Genomic DNA, 22,958 nt, shown 5'->3' on the forward strand with positions numbered 1-22,958 from the left:
TCCAAAGGGGCTGTTGGCCTTTACTGAGGCCTTTAGATTATCATAAGAAACTTAAGTAATCCTTGTCCTGATCAAAATGCTATAAGAAGAAATTTATCCTTTATGGATCCAAAATGTGTCAGAAGGTCTTCTTGAGGTTGAAGGACCCTCATTCAACTAAAAGGTTCAAGCCTTATTACCTACTGGAAATCCAAAGAGGAACAGTGTTGCAGAACTGAGGATGTGCCTGGTTATGGGAGTGGCTTAAATGAAGGAAACAGAGATGACAAATGAGGAGCTTCCTTGTTATAGATGTTCAATGGGCTATCCTCTCTAAAGACTGCCAACAGACCCTCCAGTATAAAGAGAGCACCAGTGGGTGATAGACTTCACAAGCCACATCTCTGAATGCATCCAGGTCTAGGAAACCTAATAACCTTTCCTTCTTGGAATTCATCTGCTTTCCGGGGGTGTTGTCTGTAGCAGTAATGCCCACTAGAGAATGGAACTTAGTGAAACTTCATCAGCTCCAAAATTCATCAAGGAGCTTGTAAAGTGCACTGCCATGTTCACAATGAGCTTCATTTTCATTCATCATTGATTGTCAAAGGCATCTTCTAAACAAACCAAAACTATGCTTTGCTAAAGAAACAACTCAGTTTTTCCAGGTAAGATAGTAGATGCCTTTGTGTTTGGTTGGGAAAAAAAGTATCTTATCAAAACAGATATTTTTGGTAACCTTATTTCTATGAAGAAACAGACAGTAGACATCAGCCTAAGCAGGATTTTCTCTGGTGTGGGTGTGGGGAAAGGGGAACACTTACTCACTGCTAGTGGGAGTGCAAACAGTTGCAGTCACTATGGAAAAAGTATGGTTGTTCCTCAAAAAGCTAGGAATAGATCTACCATATGATCCAGTTATACCACTTCTGGGCACATTCTCCAAAAGACTCTATATTTTACTTATTACAGAGATACTTGCTCACCCATGGTATTTCTGCTAAACACAGAAGCCAAGGAATAGAATCGGCCTAGATGTCCATCAGATGATAAATGGCTCAAGGACTGCTATGGAAGAGGGATCAGAAAGATTATAGAGCCAAAGGAGCAGGAAGTAAGTTGTGACATTTCAGAGAGACTGTGCCCATGAAGTCTCATCAACATGACTGCCTAAACAAGACCTGGTAAGGACAATGCCAATAGATATGCTAACATGGAAGTGGGAAAACTCCTATGTGAAGCCTCAACTCTGGACAAAGAACTGGAGAATGCTGAGAGCCAGAAAAATGCTCTTCCTCATGGAAAGGACTTCTCCCATAGTGGTTTTCCAATAATGTGGTAGTTTGAAGAAAAATGCCCCATAGGTTTGTGGTGATATTTTTATTGTGCTAAAATGTGTTATTATTTGTATGTTAATAAATAAAATTTGCCTGGAGATCAGAGGTCACACAGTGAGGTCACATAGTGAGCCATAAGCAGAAGTCCAGTGGTGGTAGCACACACCCTTAATCCGATCACATGGCAGGCAGAGTCTCTATGTGGTCAAGGACACAGCCAAGCATGGTGACACAAGCCTTTAGTCCCAATACCAACCATAGAGACCTGGAGTTCTGTATAGACAGTAAGTGATGAGGAAGTCATGTGGTTGGGCTTAGAGCCAATGAAAAGGAAGAACAGGAAAGCAATAAAAACACAAGTCACACAGGAAGAAGCTCTCTCTGAGGAAGTGACAATGGCGAGGTGGTGAGGTAAGGCAGTTATGGCTCTTCACTAGTTCTCTGATCTCTTTGACTATTACCTCTGTATTTGGCTCTATGTTTCTTATTTAATAAGACTGTTTAGAAGTTTGACTACATAGGTTCATATATTTATTTGCATGACTGGTCCACAGTAGATAAATTATTTAGGAAGGATTAGAAGCTGTGGCCATGTTGGAGTAGATGTGTCCTTACTGAAGGGGTAAGTTTCAATGTTTTAAAAGCTCATGCCAGGCCCAGCCCCCCTCTCTGCCCGTTGCCTGTGGATCAAGATGTTGCTCTCAGCTACTTCTCCAGCACTGTGCCTTCCTGCCTATCCACCTCCCTGCTGCCATGTTCCCTGCCACCACATTCCCACCACAAAGATGACAACAAAGACTGAAGCTGCAAGCAAACCCCTAATTAAATGCTTTCTTTTATAAGAGTTGCCATCAGGGGGCATCAACATCATGAGGGGAAAACCCACAGAGACAGCTGACCTGAGCTTGTAGGAGCTCAGGGACTCCAGACAGACAGCTAAGGAGCTGACACTGGACCGACCTAGGCCCTCTGCATGTGGGTGACAGTTGTGTAGCTTGGTCTTTTGTGGAGCCCCAAGCATTGGGACCAGGACCTGCCCCTGATGCATAAGCTGGCTCTTTGAAACTTATTCCCTATGATGGGATGCCTTGTTCAGTCTTGATGCTGGGGAGAGGAGCTTGGTCCTGCTGCAACTGGATATGCCATGTTTTGTGGATTCCCAAGGGAGACCTTATCTGAATGGAGAGGGAGGAAGAGTGGATGGGTGGGGAGAGGGAACAGGAGGAGAGGAGGGAGGGGAAACTGTGGTTGGTGTGTAAAATAAAGGAAAAAATCTATTTTAATAAATTCCAACTCTGCTTCAAAGAAAAAGAATTGCCATGGTCATGGTATGGTGTCTCTTCACAGGAATAGAACAATAACTAGAAGAAATATCAAGCAATCAGCCCTGAGATCATATACATGCAAGTAGCATTATACAGACTGAGAAAGTTATATTTATGTATTTAGGATTACGTGTGTGTGTGTGTGTGTGTGTGTGTGTGTGTGTGTGTGTGCGCGCGTGCGAGAGAGAGAGAGAGAGAGAGAGAGAGAGAGAGAGAGAGAGAGAGAGAGGAGAGAGAGAGCAAGAGGGTGCATAGGAGGGGTTGAAGAGAGAAATATGAATGGGAGAATAATGTAATTATTTTATAATTTCAAAACATATATATGGTACATTTATATGATGAAATATTTATTATCCAACTGTTGGGGAAAATGAAATTATGAAATTTACAGGTAAATGGAAGCAAAATTTTTGTAGATGAGCCATGTTTGAAATGACTTAATCATCTCACCAAATGTAACTAACAGTGTGACTGAATGAAGAACTCGGTTGACAGAAATCCTGAAGTCCTGACTCTGTTGGGGTCTAGGATTTGAAGCCACTGCTGAGAAGTACAACGTGCCTTGAATTCTTGCTCACTTCTTTGTCTCTTTTGCCCTCAAATTAAGTGTTGGCTTGTGGAGAGTCCTTTCTCCTCCACAGTGCTGAGGAACATTCTTGTCATAGGTTTTAGACAATCTTATTTCCTACTTTAGCATTCCATTTTCAACTCCTTGTGTTTGGATGTTGGACATTTCATAATTACTCTTTAATTTTATTACCCCTTTTCTCTCATTTCCAATTGTGCATCATATTCCAGATTGCTTCAATTTTATCCTGTGATATAGCTAATGAATTTTTTCTGCCACTACATTTTTAATTTTCAGGAACCTTTTCTCAAATGTTTCCTTTCAAATTTTATTAACCATTATACTGTCATTATTATATTATATTTATTATTACTAATTGTTACTACTACTATTATTACTGCTGCACTGAGCTATCTTGTGGCCCAAATGTTTCTTTAATCCGTTTTCCAATGTCTTTTTATATTCCTCTGCAGATACTAAGAACATAGGTAATGCAGATTGTAGTTCAAAGAATTTACTCCGGAGTTGTTCACTTCGATTTGTTTGCCTCGGTCTCTGTATTTCACATTGCCTTTCACACATAGTAAGTGATCCTTAGAGGATATGCTTTCCTATCCTCCAAAGAAGTACTTTTAATGTGCATCCTAAAAGGATGCAACCTTTCCCTAGGAGAACTAGACTAACATTGGTTTGCCAAAGTGTGTTTTCCTGAGTGGGACGGATGTTTCTTTCTTTTTTTTTAAATTTATTTATTTAGAAGAGGGTGTCAGATCTCACTACAGATGATTGTCAGCCACTATGCGGCTGCTGGGAATTGAACTCAGGACCTCTGGGAGAGCAGCCAGTGTTCTTAACCTCTGAGCCATCCCTCCAGCCCCCGCGCCGCGGCCCACCCCCCACCCCCCCACCCCACCCCGCTCCCCTGGACAGATGTTTCTGAGAGAGGCTTTATTTCCATGTTAACAACATGCATGGGGAGAAGGCAGGGGACCACTGAGGCACTTGTGTGAACAGTCATCCAGCATCTTCCCTCGGGAACTCCTAGTCTTCTTCACTCAGCTGTCACTTTTCTGACCTCTGACAATCTCCTCGAGCTTTCACTTTCTGTGTTCTTATTTAGCATCTTCAATGACTTTTGTTGTATACAGGAAGTTTAAAGATGGGGGAAGGGAAAGGTGTCAGCTGAAGGTGCAGTATAGTTTCAAAAAGACAAAAAAGTAAAAATAAGTGAGAAATCAGACTTGAAAGGATGAGATGGAAGCATTGAAAGTGAAAGCTTGCAAAAAAAGCTCTTATGAAACAAAAAATAACAAGAATAGGAAAGAGGCATAAAGTAGAATTGGGTACCAAATGATCAAGAACTAAGACTCTTTTTGTTCATTTTAAAAATATTTATCTTTTAATTAATTAATTTGTTTGTTTGTTTGTCTGTTTGTTTGTTTTTCAAGACAGGGTTTCTCTCCTGGAACTCACTCTGTGGACCAGACTGGTTTGAACTCACAGAGATCCACCTGCCTCTGCCTCCTGAGTGCTGGGATTAAAGGTGTGCGCCACCACTGCTCGGCTAAAATATTTATCTTTTTTTTTTTTTCTGCATGTTCATATGCCACATGAGTACAGGTACTCATGGAGACCAGAAGAGAGCAATAGATCTCAGGAGCTGGAATTACAGGTGCTTGTGAGCCACTGATGTGGTGCTGGAACTGGACCAGGGTATTCTGGGAGAGCAGCAAGTTCTCTTAGAAACTGAGTCACCTCTCTAGCCCCCAGATTTGTTCTTTGTCTGTTACAATAGGAACAAACAACTATTCCAGCTTATCTCAAAGTATTCCTTTAGGAGTCTATTAAAGTTAGGAACGTGGAAAGCACTTAGATTCAGATTGCATTCATCCTGCGTCCTCACAGGCACTTAAAGAGAAAGACACCGGGACTTCACCATTTTCCGATTATTATTTAAATAAAAGACCCTGACAACGCTCACAATATGACAATAATTAACACAAGAGGCTTTCGCTTTTCCAAAGAAAGAAAACATCTTATCAGTAAATTCATTTATAGCTCACTTTTTAACTCGGTGCCCATACTTGTGTTTGCTCATACATGTTTAAGTTTATATTCAACTAGACTATGCCATAGTAGAGACACACTTATTCTAAAATTTAAGAAGGACAATTTATTATCTTACTATTTATTTGGGGGGAAAAAGTCATGTTCTATTTCGGCAAGCCATTAGTCCTGGGACACGACCTCATGCCCTCCCAACTCTGCCTTCACACTCAGACTCCCTCTGGAAGAACGACAGTCCCCTGGGGAGTGAAAGCTGTTTTCCAGGAGGAAGTCACTCTCTTTTGTCCTAAAGGCTGTGCCACAAATACATGTGGAATACAGTGACATTAGTTTCTGACACATTTTCATTTAAAAACCTGGCTTTTGGTTTTGTTTTTTATGTTGTTTCAACAGAAAAACATGGAGTATATCATGTTTACATATGCATAAGGCCATTTCTGTGGCCTTACAACAGCAATAACTACACACATGATAAAGCCAGTTCCCAAGTCCAGGGCAGTGAGGCACGAAGGGCTGCTCCGAGCTGGAAGAGCCCGTGGCTTCCTCTGCCCCTGCTCCACCTAGCCACAGTGTAACAAAGCAGAGGGCAGCTCTGGCCTTCGGTTTGGTTTGGTTTTGTGTTTGAGTTTGTGCTGGTTCCTTCTTCCCTGACTTCAAACTGTAAATACAAAGTAGGTAAAGTAACTTTTAAAATAAGGTGCATTTCAGCCCTTTCAGAGAATATAAAAGGTGTTAATAGACCACATTATCTCTCTGATAATGGATTTTATAAAGCTATCTTGTAGAACTGGATTGTAATAGAAAACACAGCCTGGAACAATCACCCATTTAAAAAACAAAAACAAGAAGAAAAAAAGAACCGCCTAACTGTGTCAACAAGAGTTATTTTCATTTCCACTAAAAGGTAATTTTGCAAAACCAGCTCTTCTATTTTAAATATGTACACATGCACACATTCACTCTCTCTCTCTCTCTCTCTCTCTCTCTCTCTCTCTCCCCTTTCTCTCTCACATACAGTTCTTTCTGTCCATTGAGCAATATTTAGCATAGTTAAATGTTCAATAATCCACATTTTCATCTCTATTTTAAAATTCTTTTCACCACAGCATATAAATAACAGTTCTAAGAAATAATCCAAACTAACCACTACCTCCCATGATACTCGGCTCTCAAATCAGGTCATGAAAACCGCTTTTTACATACCTCATTTCCGTGACTCCTTTCTCTGGTGAAATAGTGCCTGTTGCCCCAGATAGTGAGCGATGGAATAATCCATCTCAGCTGAAAAAGCCAGCAACGTGAATTAGCTGCTAACAGAACAGACTGCGTGCTGGAGCCAGAGCATGTGTGGTCATTTTCTCTACTTCCTGTTCCAAGATGATGTGCTTTTATCATCATCAAATGGAAGTGCCCTTGTCCAAATAAGCCCCACGGCAGTGCCTTGCTTAGCTTGCAATTTTTGTTGTTGTTTTAGGGGGAAAGATTTTTCTGTAAAATCCTTCTGAATATATAAATTCAAGCACAAATCTATCTACTAAAGCAAAAGTTAGCAATCACATAAGAACTCCATATAGTCAGCCTAGGAAAATGGAAATAAAGGAGATTTTGGGAATCTATATTTTATGAGACATACAATTATTCAACAGAAGAATTAGACTTGGTTATTTGGAAACTGTTGATCAATACAAGAAGTGAGTTTGCAATCATCGTTGTTTGGGATGCATGAGTGACAGAAGTCATTTTATTATAATTTTGTAACATTAACTCTATTTTGAACATGTCTATTTAATCTCTCTCCCTCTGTATTCCAGGACCTCTCTGGGATTGAGGAAGTAATAACTATTTGAGTGATGTTCGCTTTTGTCTTGTGGGAGCAGAAACTACTTCACTTTATTCTTCCATTAATCCACACCCTCAGGAGAGCACTGCCCTGCGAGTGCTCGTACAATACCTGCCGAAGAGTGACTCCTGCCTGTCCAGGGAACCAAGTTCACAGCTTTAAACTCCGCATTAACCACGATGTACAACGCTACGGGAAAAAAAGGCAAAGCATACAAGCAAAGCACGCTGTTCAAGGAAACATCAGACTCTCTGCAGGGTTTTTAATGCCACAAATCCAGAGGATTTTTTACCCTTAGAGATAGAATGAATAGCCTCCTAGTGTGCTCTGCTCTTCCCAGCTGGACTTGACTCTGCACAGAGTTCATGGCCACCCCTCACAATGCATCACCAGACCTGTCTGGACCCCAGACAGTGTTCTAGGTAGCAATTCTTGACCTGCCTCCACTCAACTGGCTTTGATTTTCCCACCAACTCCTTTCATCTCATGAAACCCGAACTTCCTACTCCACCACTGCCTGCCTGAGATGTTTGTCACCTTTAGTTCTGAGGTACAAAAGTGTGACTGCAAAATCATGGTAGAGATTTGGGGTTGCATGTTTAGGTTTTAATCATCAATTGTTGTCTTGTTTGAACCAGTTAGATTCCAGACTGCTAGAGGCCAAACCTAAGTAACACCTGGAAGTTATAGAAAGTCAGCTTTTTATAGAACTACATCTGATATGTATGTGCTGTTCTCTCTTTTCAGATACCAGTTTGAGTTCAGTTAATTTTTGTATGCCTTGTCTTCTTTGAAATGCTCTTTGGTAGAGTTCTGGGGACAGGCATTCAGTTTTTATCTATTTTGATGAGTGTTCTTGGGACTATTAAAAACTTGGTGTATAACATAAGCAAAATAGACCCCAATTATGTTGTCAAAGAAAGAAGTTTAAACCCTTTGCTTCTATTATCAACAACTTCATAGTCCTGTATATTTCACACAGGTCTCTTCCCAGTCCACAAATAATATCTCTTCTATAAGGCAGATTCCAGGGCAGAAAATGAGAGGGCACTTACAGTGGATAAAATAAAGGAACCACTAGGAGTATGGAGAATTCAAGCTCAACACAAAACTGCCTACACCAGGACAACAAAGATGCAAGTATAAAGTGACATAAGGAGATGTCCAGCTGTCAGGAGTGTGAGATGCAGAGATCCCTAGAGATAAAAGCACTCACTGCTCTTGCACTGTGCAGGAATTCAGTTCCTGTCACTCATGTTGGATGGCTTATAACCACCTGTAACATTGGCTCTGGGGATCTGACATTCTCTTTTGGATTCTGCAGGAACCTGTGTATGTATTTGTGGGTGCACATGTACAGAGAGAGAGAGAGAGAGAGAGAGAGAGAGAAGAGAGAGAGAGAGAGAGAGAGAGAAAGAGAGAGAGAGAGAGACAGAGAGACAGAGAGAGACAGAGAGAGAACAACTTCTTCTGCCCTCTGGAACCCACAAATCCCTCACATATGTTGAATCCAGGCCAGTGACAGGAAATAAAGGAACCACATATGTAATCTACACAGGTCTGCATTGATGCCCCCACACTGGTTGCATGGACTTCTAAGATGGAGAGCGGGACAGGGGGCACCTGACCACAGCAGCCCGAGCCCCATGGTGGACTCCCTCAGAAAGGACTAGTGGGAACATGGCAGAGGAGATGCCAGGGGATCTTTCCTGTGAGTCATCAGTGTGTCATCATTTCTCACCTCTCTGGGCTCTGTCAGGAAAGACACCCACATTCAAGTCCAGCCAAGTTCATTATCTTTTTTAAAAGTGAGGCTCCAAAACAAATTTAATCCATCTGAATTTTAAGTTCCTGCACATGGTCACATGAGGCTTTGAGTGAACAACTCAAATTCTAAAGTTGAGAAGGAGGTGCTCTGGTGTCTCAGATTTGGTGTAAATGTCTGTGAAGAGCCTGTACTGAAGATGCTGGCTCCCCAAACAGTCAGGAATGGCATACCTGGAGCTTGCTCCTGGGGGACATGTAAACAAAGTTTACTAGCCTGTCCATCAAAGAGTTAAATAAAAAACTGAAGAAGCTGCTTGGCAGAAATTCTAATTCCTCTAGGGTCATGACTTCTTGAAATCAAAATATGTGCTTAAGGTTGCCCACTCTGCTAAAAAAAAAAAAAAAAAAAGCATGTGTTTCTCAACTCCATCTTTTAAACCAGCCAGTCTTGTAAGGATATGAGCTGAAGTTCTGATCACTCAAAGTGGAGTATGGGATCCCTTTGCATTAGGAATAAAGCTTAGTAGAACCCCACACATACTTACACACTGCACATACTGGGGTGCTTGCCTGCTTCACTCAGCATGGCTCTGTACCCTTCTAAAGAAGTAATATTTTTTGCCTTAAAAAAAACTTTGGGTTGTGTGGTCCTTTGCTTAGACTCCAGAACCATTTCTTACATTCTCAACCTTCACCACTAACCAGGGCCAGATCCAAGAACTCACTGCAGAAGCTCCTGTCTACAGGAGCCTTTGTGTATCAGCAAACACAGATATGAAGGATAGAAGGTAAACCAAGGAGCACATGGCTTCCATTTACTGAAACCAGCATTGCAGAGTGCCTTCATTCACTAGTCAGGTGAATTTTAAACACGAATTACCAATTGCCTTGATTCAGTCATTCAACAGTTCAAATATTTTTCCTGTCAAGTTGTGTGTGTGTGTGTGTGTGTGTGTGTGTGTGTGTGTGTGATGTGTATGTGCCACAGCACACATATGGAAGTCAGAAGACAATGTGCATGAGTCAATTATTTCCTTCTAGAACCATATGGGTTCCAGGTATCAAACAGTTTGACAAGCATGATGCAGGTACCTTTACTCCATGAGACATCTCATTGGTCTAAGTGTTCCACTATTTGCCAAATACATAACCAGTATGTTCTAGTTCCTGTGCTCAGCACATGGGAAATAAGAAGAGAAGATGAGGTAGAAAAAAAAGAGAAGATTAAATGTGGAGCCTCTTCTGCTACTGGCATGGTATGCTTCTACTGGAAGGCAATTTTCAGCCAGCCCGTGGGTCAGGTAAAACCTTCTGAGGAAATGTTACTAAACCTAAGGAGGAAGGAGAGCTAGCAGGAAGGGGACATCACTAGAAAACAGCAACAAAACAAAACAAAAATAAAAAAGACAGAAAAGCCCTTGCTGTGTGAGTCAGCAACCTGAAATTGTCCTTCATTCAGGAACTAGAGTACCCTTCTTCAAAGAGAAATCTAGTCTCTTCTGTTTAACTGAAGGTCTGGGACCAGGGTTAAATGCCTAACATCAGTTGACCTTTTTTGTTGGATTTTCTTTTACTCTAGCCCCACGCTGGGTGCCAAAATATTGTTGATTATTTTTTCTACTCTTTTGCTCTTTGGGGGACCTGCCAATCAGATCTCAAATAAATCACACATGAAGGCTTATTCTTAATTTTAATGCCCGGTCTTAGCATGGCTTAGATTCTAGCCAGCTTTTCTTAATTTAAATTATCCCCTTTTGTCTCTGGGGTTTTACCTTTTTCTGTTTCTGCAGATCTCTCTTTCTTACCCCCCCCCCATTGCTGGTTATGTAACTGGGTGGCTGGCCCCTTGCATCCTCCTCCTCTCACTCCCCGCCCCCCAGATTTCTCCTCCTGTTTATTCTCTCTGCCTGCCAGCTACACCTATCCTTTCTCCTGCCTCACTATTGGTCCATTCTTTATTAGACCATAAGGTGTTTTAGACAGGCAAAGTAACACAGCTTTACAGAGTTAAACAAATGCAATATAAAAGAATGCAACATATCTTTGCATCATTAAAGCAAACATTTCACAGCATAAACAATTATAACACACCTTAAAATAATATTCTCTAACAGACTTTCACTGTTTAGCACTTAGGACTTAAAGTTTAAGGTAGAAATGGGCTTGTTTAGGCCACTCTAAAAGCTCAGGATAATGATTTAGGGAATTTAAGTTTAGAACTCAGGTTCTAAGTATCCAGCCCAGCAGGTATTGTTCTGAGTCAACTGGGGCTTTTGAGAGTCCAATTCCAAAGCTGGAAATCACTCAAGGAGAACTCATTATAACTGAACTCTGAGTTGTTAGGATCTGGACTTTGTGTCACTTGGGGCAATCAGGCAAATCAATTGTGAGAGCATGGAATCTTAGTCCTACAGTTTACTGTAGCTGCTGCTGAGCCTTATATTACTTAATGGAAGAAATGGGATGAGGGCTAACCCTATATTTAGGGTTATAATGAAGTTGATGATTTGTGGAATTCAGCTTAATGGAACTCTGCTTTGTCTACTATGGTCTACAAAGCTTCTTGATCATGATTGGTCAAGTCCAGTGACAGACAAATAATGTGAAAAGAGATTTTCAAAGAAAATAATACATACATGAAGAAAATGCTTAGCATCACCCACATCAGAGAAATGCATATCCAAAACACAATTAGAATTCTTTTCCTTAATCTAGTCACAGTCATGATTAAAAAGAAAAAGAATGTGCTGGTGAGATGCAGAGAAAATGCAACATGCATTGTTGGTGGAATTAATAATATCTCTCCAAAAATCAAACATAACTATAGTATGATCTAGTGATCCCACTCCAGCAAATCCCCAAAGAGAATATATATATATATTCATAGTTATGGCAAAGATATTTACAATAGTCAATAAATGGGATTAATCTAAGTACCTACCAGCTAGAGTACATAAAGGAAATGTAGTACATGTACACAATTGAATACATTCAACCATAAATCGTGTGATTTGTAGCAAAGTGAATGAACCTGCAGAACATTATATTAAGCAAAAGAAGCCAGGCACAGAAAGACAATAGCATACATTAGTTCTTGCTCATATGTGGATGCTGAAAATGTTTATCTCATGCAAGTAGCAAGTATAATAGTGATTGCAAGAGGCAGGAAAGGTCACAGGTAGGCAGAAAATAAAAAGACTAATTATGGGTACAGTGCTACAATTGAGATAGAAAAATAGGCCATATGATTACAATTAATAATGACATACATTTTATAATCATTTGAAGAGAGTTTTGAATGTTCTTACTACAGAGAAACAAATATTTGAGGTGATAGATCTGCTAATCCTAATGTGATCATTATAAATTGTATAGCAGAACCCATGTGCAAGTGTGAAATTATTCTATGTCAATTAAAAATAAAGTAAGTGTGTTTTAATACACTGTAAATTTAGTAGAGTAATAGTATTGGGTTCTGCTCTAGGGCCTATGACAAATCTAGCCACATGTTTTTGGCCCCTTTAATGGTGCTGAATATGGATTCCATCTTATGGAGTGGGCCTTAGATCCAATCTGAAAGTGGTTACTCCCATAACATTCATGTCACTATGCACCAGTGAGCTTATCTTATCAGAAGAGTCATCATGACCAAAATGACATCTTCAGTGCCTTATGTTTTCTTTTTTATCTTCATTCCATCTGTGCCTTGACCTTGAAGGCACTGTTCTTAATACGAATTCCATTATTTTGGCTTCAGCCTTCATTCTCTTCTTGTACATGTGTGTTCTAAAGCCCTGAACTCTTCTTTGGATTCCACAGCCAAGTCCAGGCATCATGAAACAATTCTCTAATGACTATAAATAAGTAAACAAATAGAAACTATAAGAGATGACTGAATAAAGATCATCCTGGATGATGGGACCACAGCTTAGCTGTAGAGTGTTTACTTGGCTCTTGTGAGGTACTGGGTTCAATCTCCTAAAGAGTTGTGGAAATGCTTTTTTTCCATGTCAGAAAGCTTTATCCAGTGATAAACTGATTTATGGTCAATAGCTAGATGGATAATATTCATACTATACAAGCTTCCTGTTCCATCTGAGAGCTTCATTTTAAATGACAAAAGCTGTATACTATCGAGAAACTGTTGAGTCTTCCAGACGTCTTTGCATGATGATGCTTTGGGAGGGAGAGGAGAGAGAGAGCTCACTCCATACTGCAGCCATGTTTGCTTTAATGCACGTGAAATTACGGCTCACTTAAGGTTCCACTTATCAGAAGAGTGTGACCTCACTGAGCATATACCAGGTATTAAATCACAGGTCTTTGAAAGTCAATTTTACAATTGTCACAAGACTAAATTTATGAATCTTTATGCACTCTCTTGAAACAACTAAGATCTTCCTGTAATGCAAATTTCTGTCTTTTAAATGAGCTAATGTCCTAGACATGCAGGGTCAAGTTTTAAGTATTATAAACAGTAAATAAACCGCAAAGGGTTTCAAAGTTGATCCATATTCTATAAATTGGTCTTTATGATATTCTTAATATCATGATGTAAGATTCAAGGCATTGTGTGTATTGTATGTTGTGTGTGCATATGAAGCACATATGTAGGGGCTATGCTGGCTGGCCCATGGGGCCTGTGGAGGCCAGAGGCTCATGTCAACTGTATTGTTCAGTCACTTCTTTACCTGACTCTTGAAACAAAGTTTCTCACTGAGCCTGAAGCTCCCTGATTCTTCTAGTCTGGCTGGTCCATGAGCTCCTGGGCTCTCACTGCCACCATTTGGATTCCATATCTACCCTTTACATGGGTGCTGGGGATCTGAACACTGATGCTCATGCTTGCTCAGTGAGATGGTTATGCTTGGTTGTCAATCTCATTACATCTGGGATTAACTAAATCCCCAAATGGAGGCCACATCTGTGAGGATTTTTGCTTAATTTGAAGTAGGAAGATATACTTCTAATCCAGATCTTTTGAGCTGGGAGAAACAAGCCTTTAATCTGAATCTTGATGCAGAAAGACACACCTTTAATCCAGATTGTTCGAGCTGGGAAAACACATTTCTAATCTGAGCCACACTTTCTGCTGGAAGCCTACCTAAGGACATGGAAGAAGGCAGCTTTTTCTCATTGCCTGCTTGCTCCCACCTTGCTAGCAAGTCCGTCCTTTCACTGGCATTGAAGCCTGTGTCTTCAGGATCCCAGCACGTATGAAGAGCTGCTGAGACATCCAGCCTCGGGGACTGAGAACTGCTGGATTCTTGAGCTTTCCATTCACAGCCAGACATTTTGGACTATCTGGGCTGCAGCCTGTAATTTGATCTAAGAATTTCCCCTTTTTTATATGATTCATTCTGTAAGTTCTGTTTCTCTATAGAATCCTGACTAGTACACACAGCAAACATGTTACTAACTGATGCAGCTCTGTTGGCCAAGACATTTTTATTCTTTGCCTTTATTTCCTCATTCTATGCTCAAATTTTTAATCAAACATTTCAGAATCTGCCAACTAAAAGCAAAGATGCTAGAGTGAGCAGACATAGATTTTGGTTCTGGCTTTTCCATTTGTTGACTGTCTGGCTGCCTGAAAATGAGAATTACAATGTTCCACTCACAGACGTGGTGGGAGAGCTCTGTGTGAGTGTGTGTGTGAGTGTGAGTGTGTGTGTGTGTGTGTGTGTGTGTGTGTGTGTGTGTGTGTGTGTGTGTGTGTTTGGAAATATTCACTCACAGCTCCAATATAATGTGGATTTAATGAAGACAGTCACTTCATGAACAGCAAGCAGAAATGTAAGATTGTAAGCTCAGGTTTGCAGATGGTCATATTTCACCATTTAAATATTTTTCTTGCTGTGACAGAAATAAACTACAATTTTAAAGCAGTGATGAGTTTGGCAACATTTAACTCCCTTCCCCACCTAAGAATTACTTCACTGGTTGTTTTTAGGTCTATTTGCTTCTCAAACCCAGAAAGGTAGCAGGTGTTTGGCTCTAGTATTAAATATTATCTTTATTTTATAGTTTTAAAAAACTACATATACAATCACAGCAAAACAAAAAGAAGAAATATTGCCAGTGTGGCACACTTGGAGGGAGCTTTCCTGAGAACAACATCCCAGGAGCCAGTCCTTGGACTGTGAGGATCCACAGAGCTGCACCCACCATCTGGGAGGCTGGCAGGGCACCTGTCTATACATCTACTTCTTGTTGTTTGTTTTGGCTCTTTTGGGGGGGCGACAAATAAATCCCAAATAAATCACACACAGAGGTTTATTTTTAATTATAAATATCCAGCCCTAGCTTGACTTGTTGCTAGCCAGCTTAACTTTAAATTATTCCATCTTGATTTTTCTTTTATGTTTTTACCTTTCTTTATTTCAGTATACCTTTCATTATTTCTTACTCCATGGCTTGCTGTGTAGCTGGGTGACTGGCCCCTGATGTTCTCCTCCTTCTTTGGCTACCTTCTTCTCTCCTCTTCTTTATTCCTCCTTCTATTTCTTCTTTCTGCCTGCCAGCCCCACCTATCCTTTCTCCTGCCTGGCCATTCAGCTCTTTATTAGACCATCAGGTATTTTAGACGGGCACAGTAACACAGCTTCACAGAGTTAAACAAATGCAACTTAACAAAAGTAAAGCAACTTAAAATAATATTCCCCAGCATCTACTGCTCTTTATGCTGTCCCAAATGCATAGGTCAAAGAACATCCTGGAGAGGTTCATTCTCTTCAGGCAATTCCATGTCACCTTTAGAAATAAAGGTGCTAACCACAATTTTCTTGTTTTATCATATGACCTCTTTTGTCTGTATTGGTTTTTAAGTTTTATTTTGAACAGGTATGTGTGAATATATGCCGCATATGTGTGGGTGCTCTGGAGGCCAGAAAGGGGTGTTAAATCCCCTGGAACTGGAGTAACAGACAGTTGGGTGCCATCCAATGTGGGTACTAGGAACTAAACTCGAGCCCTCAGTAAGAGCAGCAAATGCTCTTACCTAATGAGCCATCTCTCCAGCCCCTTGTCTGTATTTTTTAAAACCAGTTCTACAAAACGAAACAGTGAATTATGACAAAAGCTGTGTTAGTGTAACCAGCCAGTGGCTGCAAAGCAACCAGCTGGGTTGCTAAGAACGAAATACAGCATCTTCATTCATTCAACACTCAGGGATAAAAGTGTTACTTACAATGAGATTGACAAGGTGTACCAACCTATGATGCTTTGAGACTTCTCTAAAGTAAAGTGGAAAGAGAAACACAAAGCTGAGTCAGCAGAGCCGTGGCTTGGCACAACATGAAGGGAAGTCTAGTTGACTACATCTTGCATACATAAGCCAGAGATTTGGAAAAACTAGTGCAAAACAGCGTCTTCTGGACATGACAAGGTCATTTCACCTGTGTTTGCCTGCAAAAAACTTAGTCAAGATCAAGCCAGTAAAAAGTGGAGTGTAGATGGGGGAAGGACTCGTAAAGCTCTACCCCTAGCCTAGAAACTTTGGCAGTTGAAGACTGCTAGGGTAGGGGGGAATGTGATCAAAATATGTTGTATGAAAAATATAAATAAAAATGTAAAACTAAAGAAAATGTGGCAGACCAACCAACCAACCCACCCACCAACAAAAATGCGTACATATCCCACTAGCAGACATATCTGTGGTTTTTGTCACTACTTTAGCCTTAGCTTAAGGCTGAGGAGCATGAACTCAGCTAGCCTTGTGGCCTAAGACAATTCTGCTTTTATATATTAATGATATTAATGAGGAACATTAATATCAACTAAAGGATTATCTGGGGAAAATATGTTGTTTAAATTTGATCTTTGCCATAACAAAATGCCTCTTAATAGGATGAGAAATGAATTTACTTTAAAAACAATTGTTGTGGATAGTAGCACTTCAAAGCAAAATAAGTCAACAGTTCTGGGTTACAAGCATCTGTTCAACACTGGTTATGTTACTTTGGGCCTCTTGAAGTTCCACTTTCTAACTGAAGTTTTCTATCTAGGAAAATGTAAGACAGATATTTGACAATGTTGAAAGAGACCATTTTCAAGTCTCATGCTGGCACTTAAGTTTGTGATTTCCAAATGACTGTAACTCCATTCCCACGGGAAGCAACATCCCTTTTTGTTTGGTGGGTAAAGAAGTGATGTGGAATTGTATTCAATGCCAGCAAATACCGAAGTGACTGACACCCTGCGACCAGCGGCATTAATAAACTATGGCAGAGGTGACTGCGCAGAGGAAACAGGACCTTCAGCAGAGTTCTGTTTGAAACTTACCAGCAAGCAGTGTAATGCAGTCAATAAAAGTGGTATGGGTTGTTTTGGTAGGGACTGACGTTCAGTTTTTGACATAAAGAGAGTAAGATAATTATCTCTCTATGGAAAGCCAGAACTTTTGTCTTTTTTATAACAGGGCTATGTGTATTGTTTTTTAACATATGTTTTTGTTATATCACATTCCCCCTCCCAACTCCCCTCCCCCATGTTTTTGTTTCTCTCAATCTATCTATCTATCTACCTATCTATCTATTTATCTACCTATCTATCTATCTATCTATCTACCTATCTATCTATCTATTTATCTACCTATCTATCTATCATCTCCCCAAAGAAACAAACAACAACGACTAAAAGACAAAAATATATCAAAGCAAAAAGTACACACACACACACACACACACACACACACACACACACACACACCATGGAACATGGACCAACTGTTTCTGGGCACGGAATACCTAGAGAATGGTTGATATACTCAGTATCACTCCTTTGAGGAAAACTGATTTTCCCTTTCCTATCAGGTATTGATTGCAAATAGTTTTTCAGTTACTGGTGGAATGTGTCCACTTCCCCATCTCGGTCCTGAGATTTTGTCTGGTTTGAATCTGGGCAGGTCCTGTGCCTGCCATCACAGTCTCTGGGAGTTCATATGTGCATCACTTCCTTTGTGGGTAAAGATGCTATTTCTTTTGCTCCTGGAATGTTACAGGGCACCTAGCCAAGTAGGTCAGCCAGATTTTTCTTTCCATTTCAACAAAAAAGGAGGAAGGAAAGAAGAGAGAGAGGAAGGGAGGAAGGAAAAGAAGAAGGGAATAGTTTTCCTTCTTCAGCCTTCTGGTTTTGAAGCAACATGTCCCTCAAAGATACATTCTCAGTGCATGGAATGCACCCCACACTTAAGTGGATTCATGATGACTTCCTCTGAATGGATGAGCACAGGCATAAATGGCATGGGGGTTGACATCCAAAAGGAAACATGAGGTTCACACTCAATGTAAATGTTGTAACAGAGTTCTTCAAAGAGGTAGATGACATTTGTAAATCTCTGTCAGGATGATTAGAAACAAACAAACAAAACAACAACAAATTACACAAAACACTAAAAAATGAGAGAGTTAATATTATTACAAGTGTAATAGACTATGGACTACTTTAACATTTAATAATGTGTACTAACAAGAAATTTTTAGACAAGACACAGACAACATGATTTGTGAAAGACACTAAGAGAATCAGGAGCTAATCCAGGGTCTGGGAGAAAATGTATGCATGTAACAACCTGATGAAAGACATATAGAAAGAATACAGAAAAGACTCAAAACACACAAAAAGACTTGAATTAAAATGGCACAGGACTACAGGTGTAGCTCAGTGGGAAGGGGTTTGTCTGCCACACTCAAGTAACTGGGTTTAATCACCACACCAGAAAAAAAGGAAAGGTATGAAGAAAAACACAATAAAAGAATGAATTCAATTGAAATGTTTTCAACTTGTTATTTGTGTGTGTGCATGCTCTGTGTGAGTGGGCATGCATGCAGAGATCACAGAACAACTTTTCAGAGCTTTTCCTCTTCTTCCACATTTATGTGGGCTAGAGGGACAAGACACAGGTCATCAGACTGGCTTGGCTTTGGTGTTGAGCCGTCTCACAGAAGAATTCAATCTAAAATAAATATATTTAGCAGATCCTTCATCAGAGCATATGGATAACAAATATCAGTCCTTTAAGAAACTCAAACTAAAACCTTTATAAGAGGTCACTGCAGACTCATGTGATGACTGGAAGTAAGGAGAATGATGGTACCATGCTTGATGAGGACTGGGCATTTGGGAACTGCATCCCCTGGCTGGTCTGCATAGAGTAAGATTCCCAGTTCAATGGCGCCCTCTTCTGTCAGTATTGCAAAGTTCAAGCACTCCCTGGGCCTTTGAGCTGTTCCGGTGGTGAAAGGGGAGTTTGCATGCCCTCAAATTGTTTAGTTGTCTGTTGTATTTGTTAGAAGGATCCAGAGAAACAGAACCAAGGAGATTTACTGCACAGAAATGGCCTTTCAATTGAGTGGGATGAGAAGGACCAGAATCTGCACACAGAGAAACTGATGATGTCCTTCAAGTCTGAGTCTAAGGACATGAGAGCCAAGAAAGCAGAAGGTGGGGTTTCCAGTGTGTCTCTCTCAGTGCCCTCTTGTTTTGGACTCTCCACAGGTGGTGATGCAGGCTCACACTGGGGGAGACCTTCATTCCTCAGTCCATCAGTGAAAATCTTCTCTGGAGACACCCTCACAGCCACACTCAGCACAAACTGAGTCACATACTTGGAAGCCCTGTGGCTCAGTCAAGCTGACACAGAATTAACTGTCTGCTGTCTTCCTGGACAGAGACCCGTGTCCCCTTCCCTTCTTTGCTCTTTCACTGCCTAGAAACAAAAAGGCACCTTTAAAAGAGTCACTTTGCCCTTTTAAACCAAGTGTTATACCTTCTGAAGAATGCTCATTTAAATCATACATGCTTTTAAATTATCTCTTCATAATCCATGTTCTAATTTACCAGGACACATGTATAATCTTTTCCAAACTTAGGGTCACCTCATTCTTCCTGGAAGTGATTTTATATGAGCCAAATACACACAGTTGGCTTTTGTTGTTGTTGTTTTCCTCCTTTGTTCCTTGTGATTTTTTTCTTGTTCAGGGTAGAGGGAAAAGTCGGAGGATGAGAGAGCAATAGAACCATCAGATGGGGGAGCTTACAGAAGCATCAGATTACAGCTGCTTGGAAGTTTGCTTGCCCCCAGTCTCTGCATTCCTTAGCAGGAAGCCCTTCTCCGGAGCTTCACCTCTTTTCTGGTCTGCACCATTTTCAAAGTGCATTGCACAGTGGACTGAGCAGACGGCACCATTATCAACTACTAGAACTTTCTCTTCTTTTGTCTTTCTTGTAAAACAGTTTATATCAACTGCAGTAAAAGTTTAAAAAAAGAACCAACAACACAGATTCCATTAAAAGTTGGAGTCTAACTTTGTAATGCAAACATCAATCTTCGGTAGAGAGTTTTAAAAAAGAGACAGAAAGAAAAATCTATATTTTCCCTTAAGTTAGATAACAGTTCATTCACAGATGGATATTGGATGAAACAGAATAGAAAAATATTGAAAATATTAAGCAATTTCAGTGGTTTTAAAAATGCATCCAACATCTACCCCATACTCTGCTCTGCTGACAGCGATCATTTGCAAGAAGTACTTGTAGGAAATAAAGATGTCTGTGACTAGAAAACCAGTCAAGAAGGGACATTATTACTCCATGAGAAAGTTCTGCGCCTTCCTCTAACAACCTTGGACAAAGCATGCCTCTCTGCTATCCCTCCGACCCCTGTAGCTGCTGCAGTTTTTGTAACTATAATGACTGCTGACTTGAGAAGCATTTATCTTCAAGGAAAAGCTCTGTCCTCAGCACGATAAACTCAGAGTTGCTCAAAAACGGCCCTGCATGTGTCTGCTCAGTGAGTCAGCACTCTTGGAGCTAAGTGGCCAGCTATCCATGCGCTCCCTCCACAACAGCGTTCCCTTTACTGGGCACGGTAGGGCCACTCAAGTGAGTCTCCCAAGCTGTGGAAAGACAGGAGCTTCATCCTCTGCCAGGCCTTCTTTATTCACTAAGCTAATGTGTAAATCCACTGTAATGTTATGACACAACTCTACAGTCCTGCAAGAGCTTCAGTTTCCAGACTGGGTCTTTCAATGTCATCCATTTCTCAACACACTGACCGCTGTCATGATACACATGTATACAGAATTACTCATAATTCTTTGTCTATAAAGAGTGACAGGAAAACTGGTTGAAATGGTTATTATAGATGGCAGCATTATAAGGTCTGCAGCATACTGCTTTGTCATTATCTTATGAATATCCTACAGCTTTGCTACAATACTTTTTAACTAAAATATTTTTTGATACAAAATTATACACAGCCCAGCTATCCCATTCCTGGGGTATGTGAAGAACTCTAAGGTCACCACACCACAGAAATATATATATTTATATATATATGTGTGTGTGTAATTTATATTATATATATATATATATATATATAATAGAAAATTCTCAGTCATAAAGAAGAATGCAATTATGCAATTTATGGGAAACTTGGTGCAATTGGAGATCCCATTGGGCTAATTAAGCCACTCTCAGAAAGAATAGCATCATATGTTTTTTCCTTGTTAGTGGTTCTATCCATGTATGTATTATGTGGAAACAGAAATGAAATTGTCCATGGGAACAGAGGGGTAAAAAATAGGGAATGGGAGGAATAGGAAGATATGTTCAACATCCAATGTGCATCTCTGAGAAACCTTTAGAATGTGAAAGCAGAGGTGGGAGGCCACTACACCAAATTGTTTCCTGGCCACAGCAAGGCAGTTGCACACAGCCTCACAGCAATTCTGGCACATGCACTGTCATTTCAAGTTGAAGCCAGGAAAAAACTCCTATGGAGGTGGGAGACAGGCTTGAGGTCCTTCCTTAGCTGAGGAGTCATTGCCATAGACGGCTGCTGGGGAAGAGAAGGTTAGTTTTTCTTCAGGGTGTGACCCCCGGTAGGTGAACCATACTGCAAGATGCCTACATAGTCAATGCCTGAGCAGCACAAATAGACTGGATGGGTTAATTTTGGTGGGTAGGGGAGAGTGGATCTGAGAGAAGTTAGGAGAGAAGGAGGAAAATGATCAAGTATACACTGCATAACATGCTCAGACAATTAATAAAGTATTAAAAACAGCATTTTAAATGATACATTGCTTCATTGACTTTCTAGTTGTTTCTCAAATCCCATGCCTTGGAAATGAAAAGAAACTGTTACGTCATTGCTTCACTCCTAGTAACCAGTGATTTAAGAAGGAGTCTTGGTGGAACAGTTGAAGAGATGAAAATATTCCAATGCCCAGTGCCAATTTTGTTAGTCACTGATTTTATTTTAACAGTGGAGGAAATATTAAAACAAACTGAATCTGAGTGAACATGTGTAAATGGTGTCACTTTCAGCCTTCAGCCACACCACCTGGAGTGTACTCAGTCTCCTCAAGGTGATGTCATTTTGAACAAGCATATATGGTCATTAGCATCCTCCTCACCTGGGAAAAGGTCATGAAATTTGGCTTCAGTCTTAGCTTTGTGACCTACTAGGTACATGATTTTTAGCAAGTGATTAAAGGACTCTTGGCTGCAATTCCACCAACTGTGGAAGAGTATAAGATGATCAGGGTAGCAGGCTTGTCTTAATGAGTAAGATTAGAAAGCAAAATAGTCCACAGCAAAAACATTTCATCTAGAGTTTTCAGGACGTAGTGGCAGAAGGACTGGAAAGGAGGTGGCAAAGGGGGGACAAGAGCGCCTGTTTCTGGTGTGGGCAGATAGAATGAGATGAAGACTATAAGATGTATATGAACTCGTCAGGTAAAGGTTCAGTAATATGAAGCAAATATTCTAGAAAGAAGGAATGCAAGATAAAAAGGTTGAAGGTAAGACAATAGTTCTTGGAACTCAAGATAGTTTAGAACAGTTTGATGGGGCAGGGTGCCTAGAGAATGGGTTGAGAGAAAAACTGGGCAGTTGTAATGGAATTTTCTATCAGGATGCAATGTTTAGACTTTATCCTGGAGTGATGAATAGGCCCCCAAAGCTACTAATTCCATTGTTACAAAGGACAAGGGACAGAAAGCAGAATGACCAGTTAGGGGTTGACAGCCAAAGGTTGATTCGGTACAGGGGTGGCTGAGTTTGAGAGCGAC

The 22,958-nt window shown here is 40.5% G+C and overlaps 1 protein-coding gene across 3 annotated transcripts in view; it reads right to left on the bottom strand.

The window, feature by feature from the left end:
* The window catches only part of Trpc6 (transient receptor potential cation channel subfamily C member 6), a 105,416-nt gene that overhangs the window by 49,625 nt on the left and 32,833 nt on the right, over positions 1-22,958 (bottom strand). Inside the window, exon 1 of one of the 3 annotated variants that reach the window (XM_028890954.2) lies at positions 6,480-6,819. The exons of the other annotated variants lie outside the window; for them this stretch is intronic. Coding sequence (XP_028746787.1) covers positions 6,480-6,484 — 5 coding nt within the window. The 5' untranslated portion in view covers positions 6,485-6,819. Of the gene's footprint in view, positions 1-6,479; positions 6,820-22,958 lie in introns of those variants that run through there. 3 annotated transcript variants of the gene reach the window in all.

The sequence above is a fragment of the Peromyscus leucopus genome, chromosome 7 (genome assembly GCF_004664715.2).
Source record: "Peromyscus leucopus breed LL Stock chromosome 7, UCI_PerLeu_2.1, whole genome shotgun sequence".
Taxonomy (NCBI): domain Eukaryota; kingdom Metazoa; phylum Chordata; class Mammalia; order Rodentia; family Cricetidae; genus Peromyscus; species Peromyscus leucopus.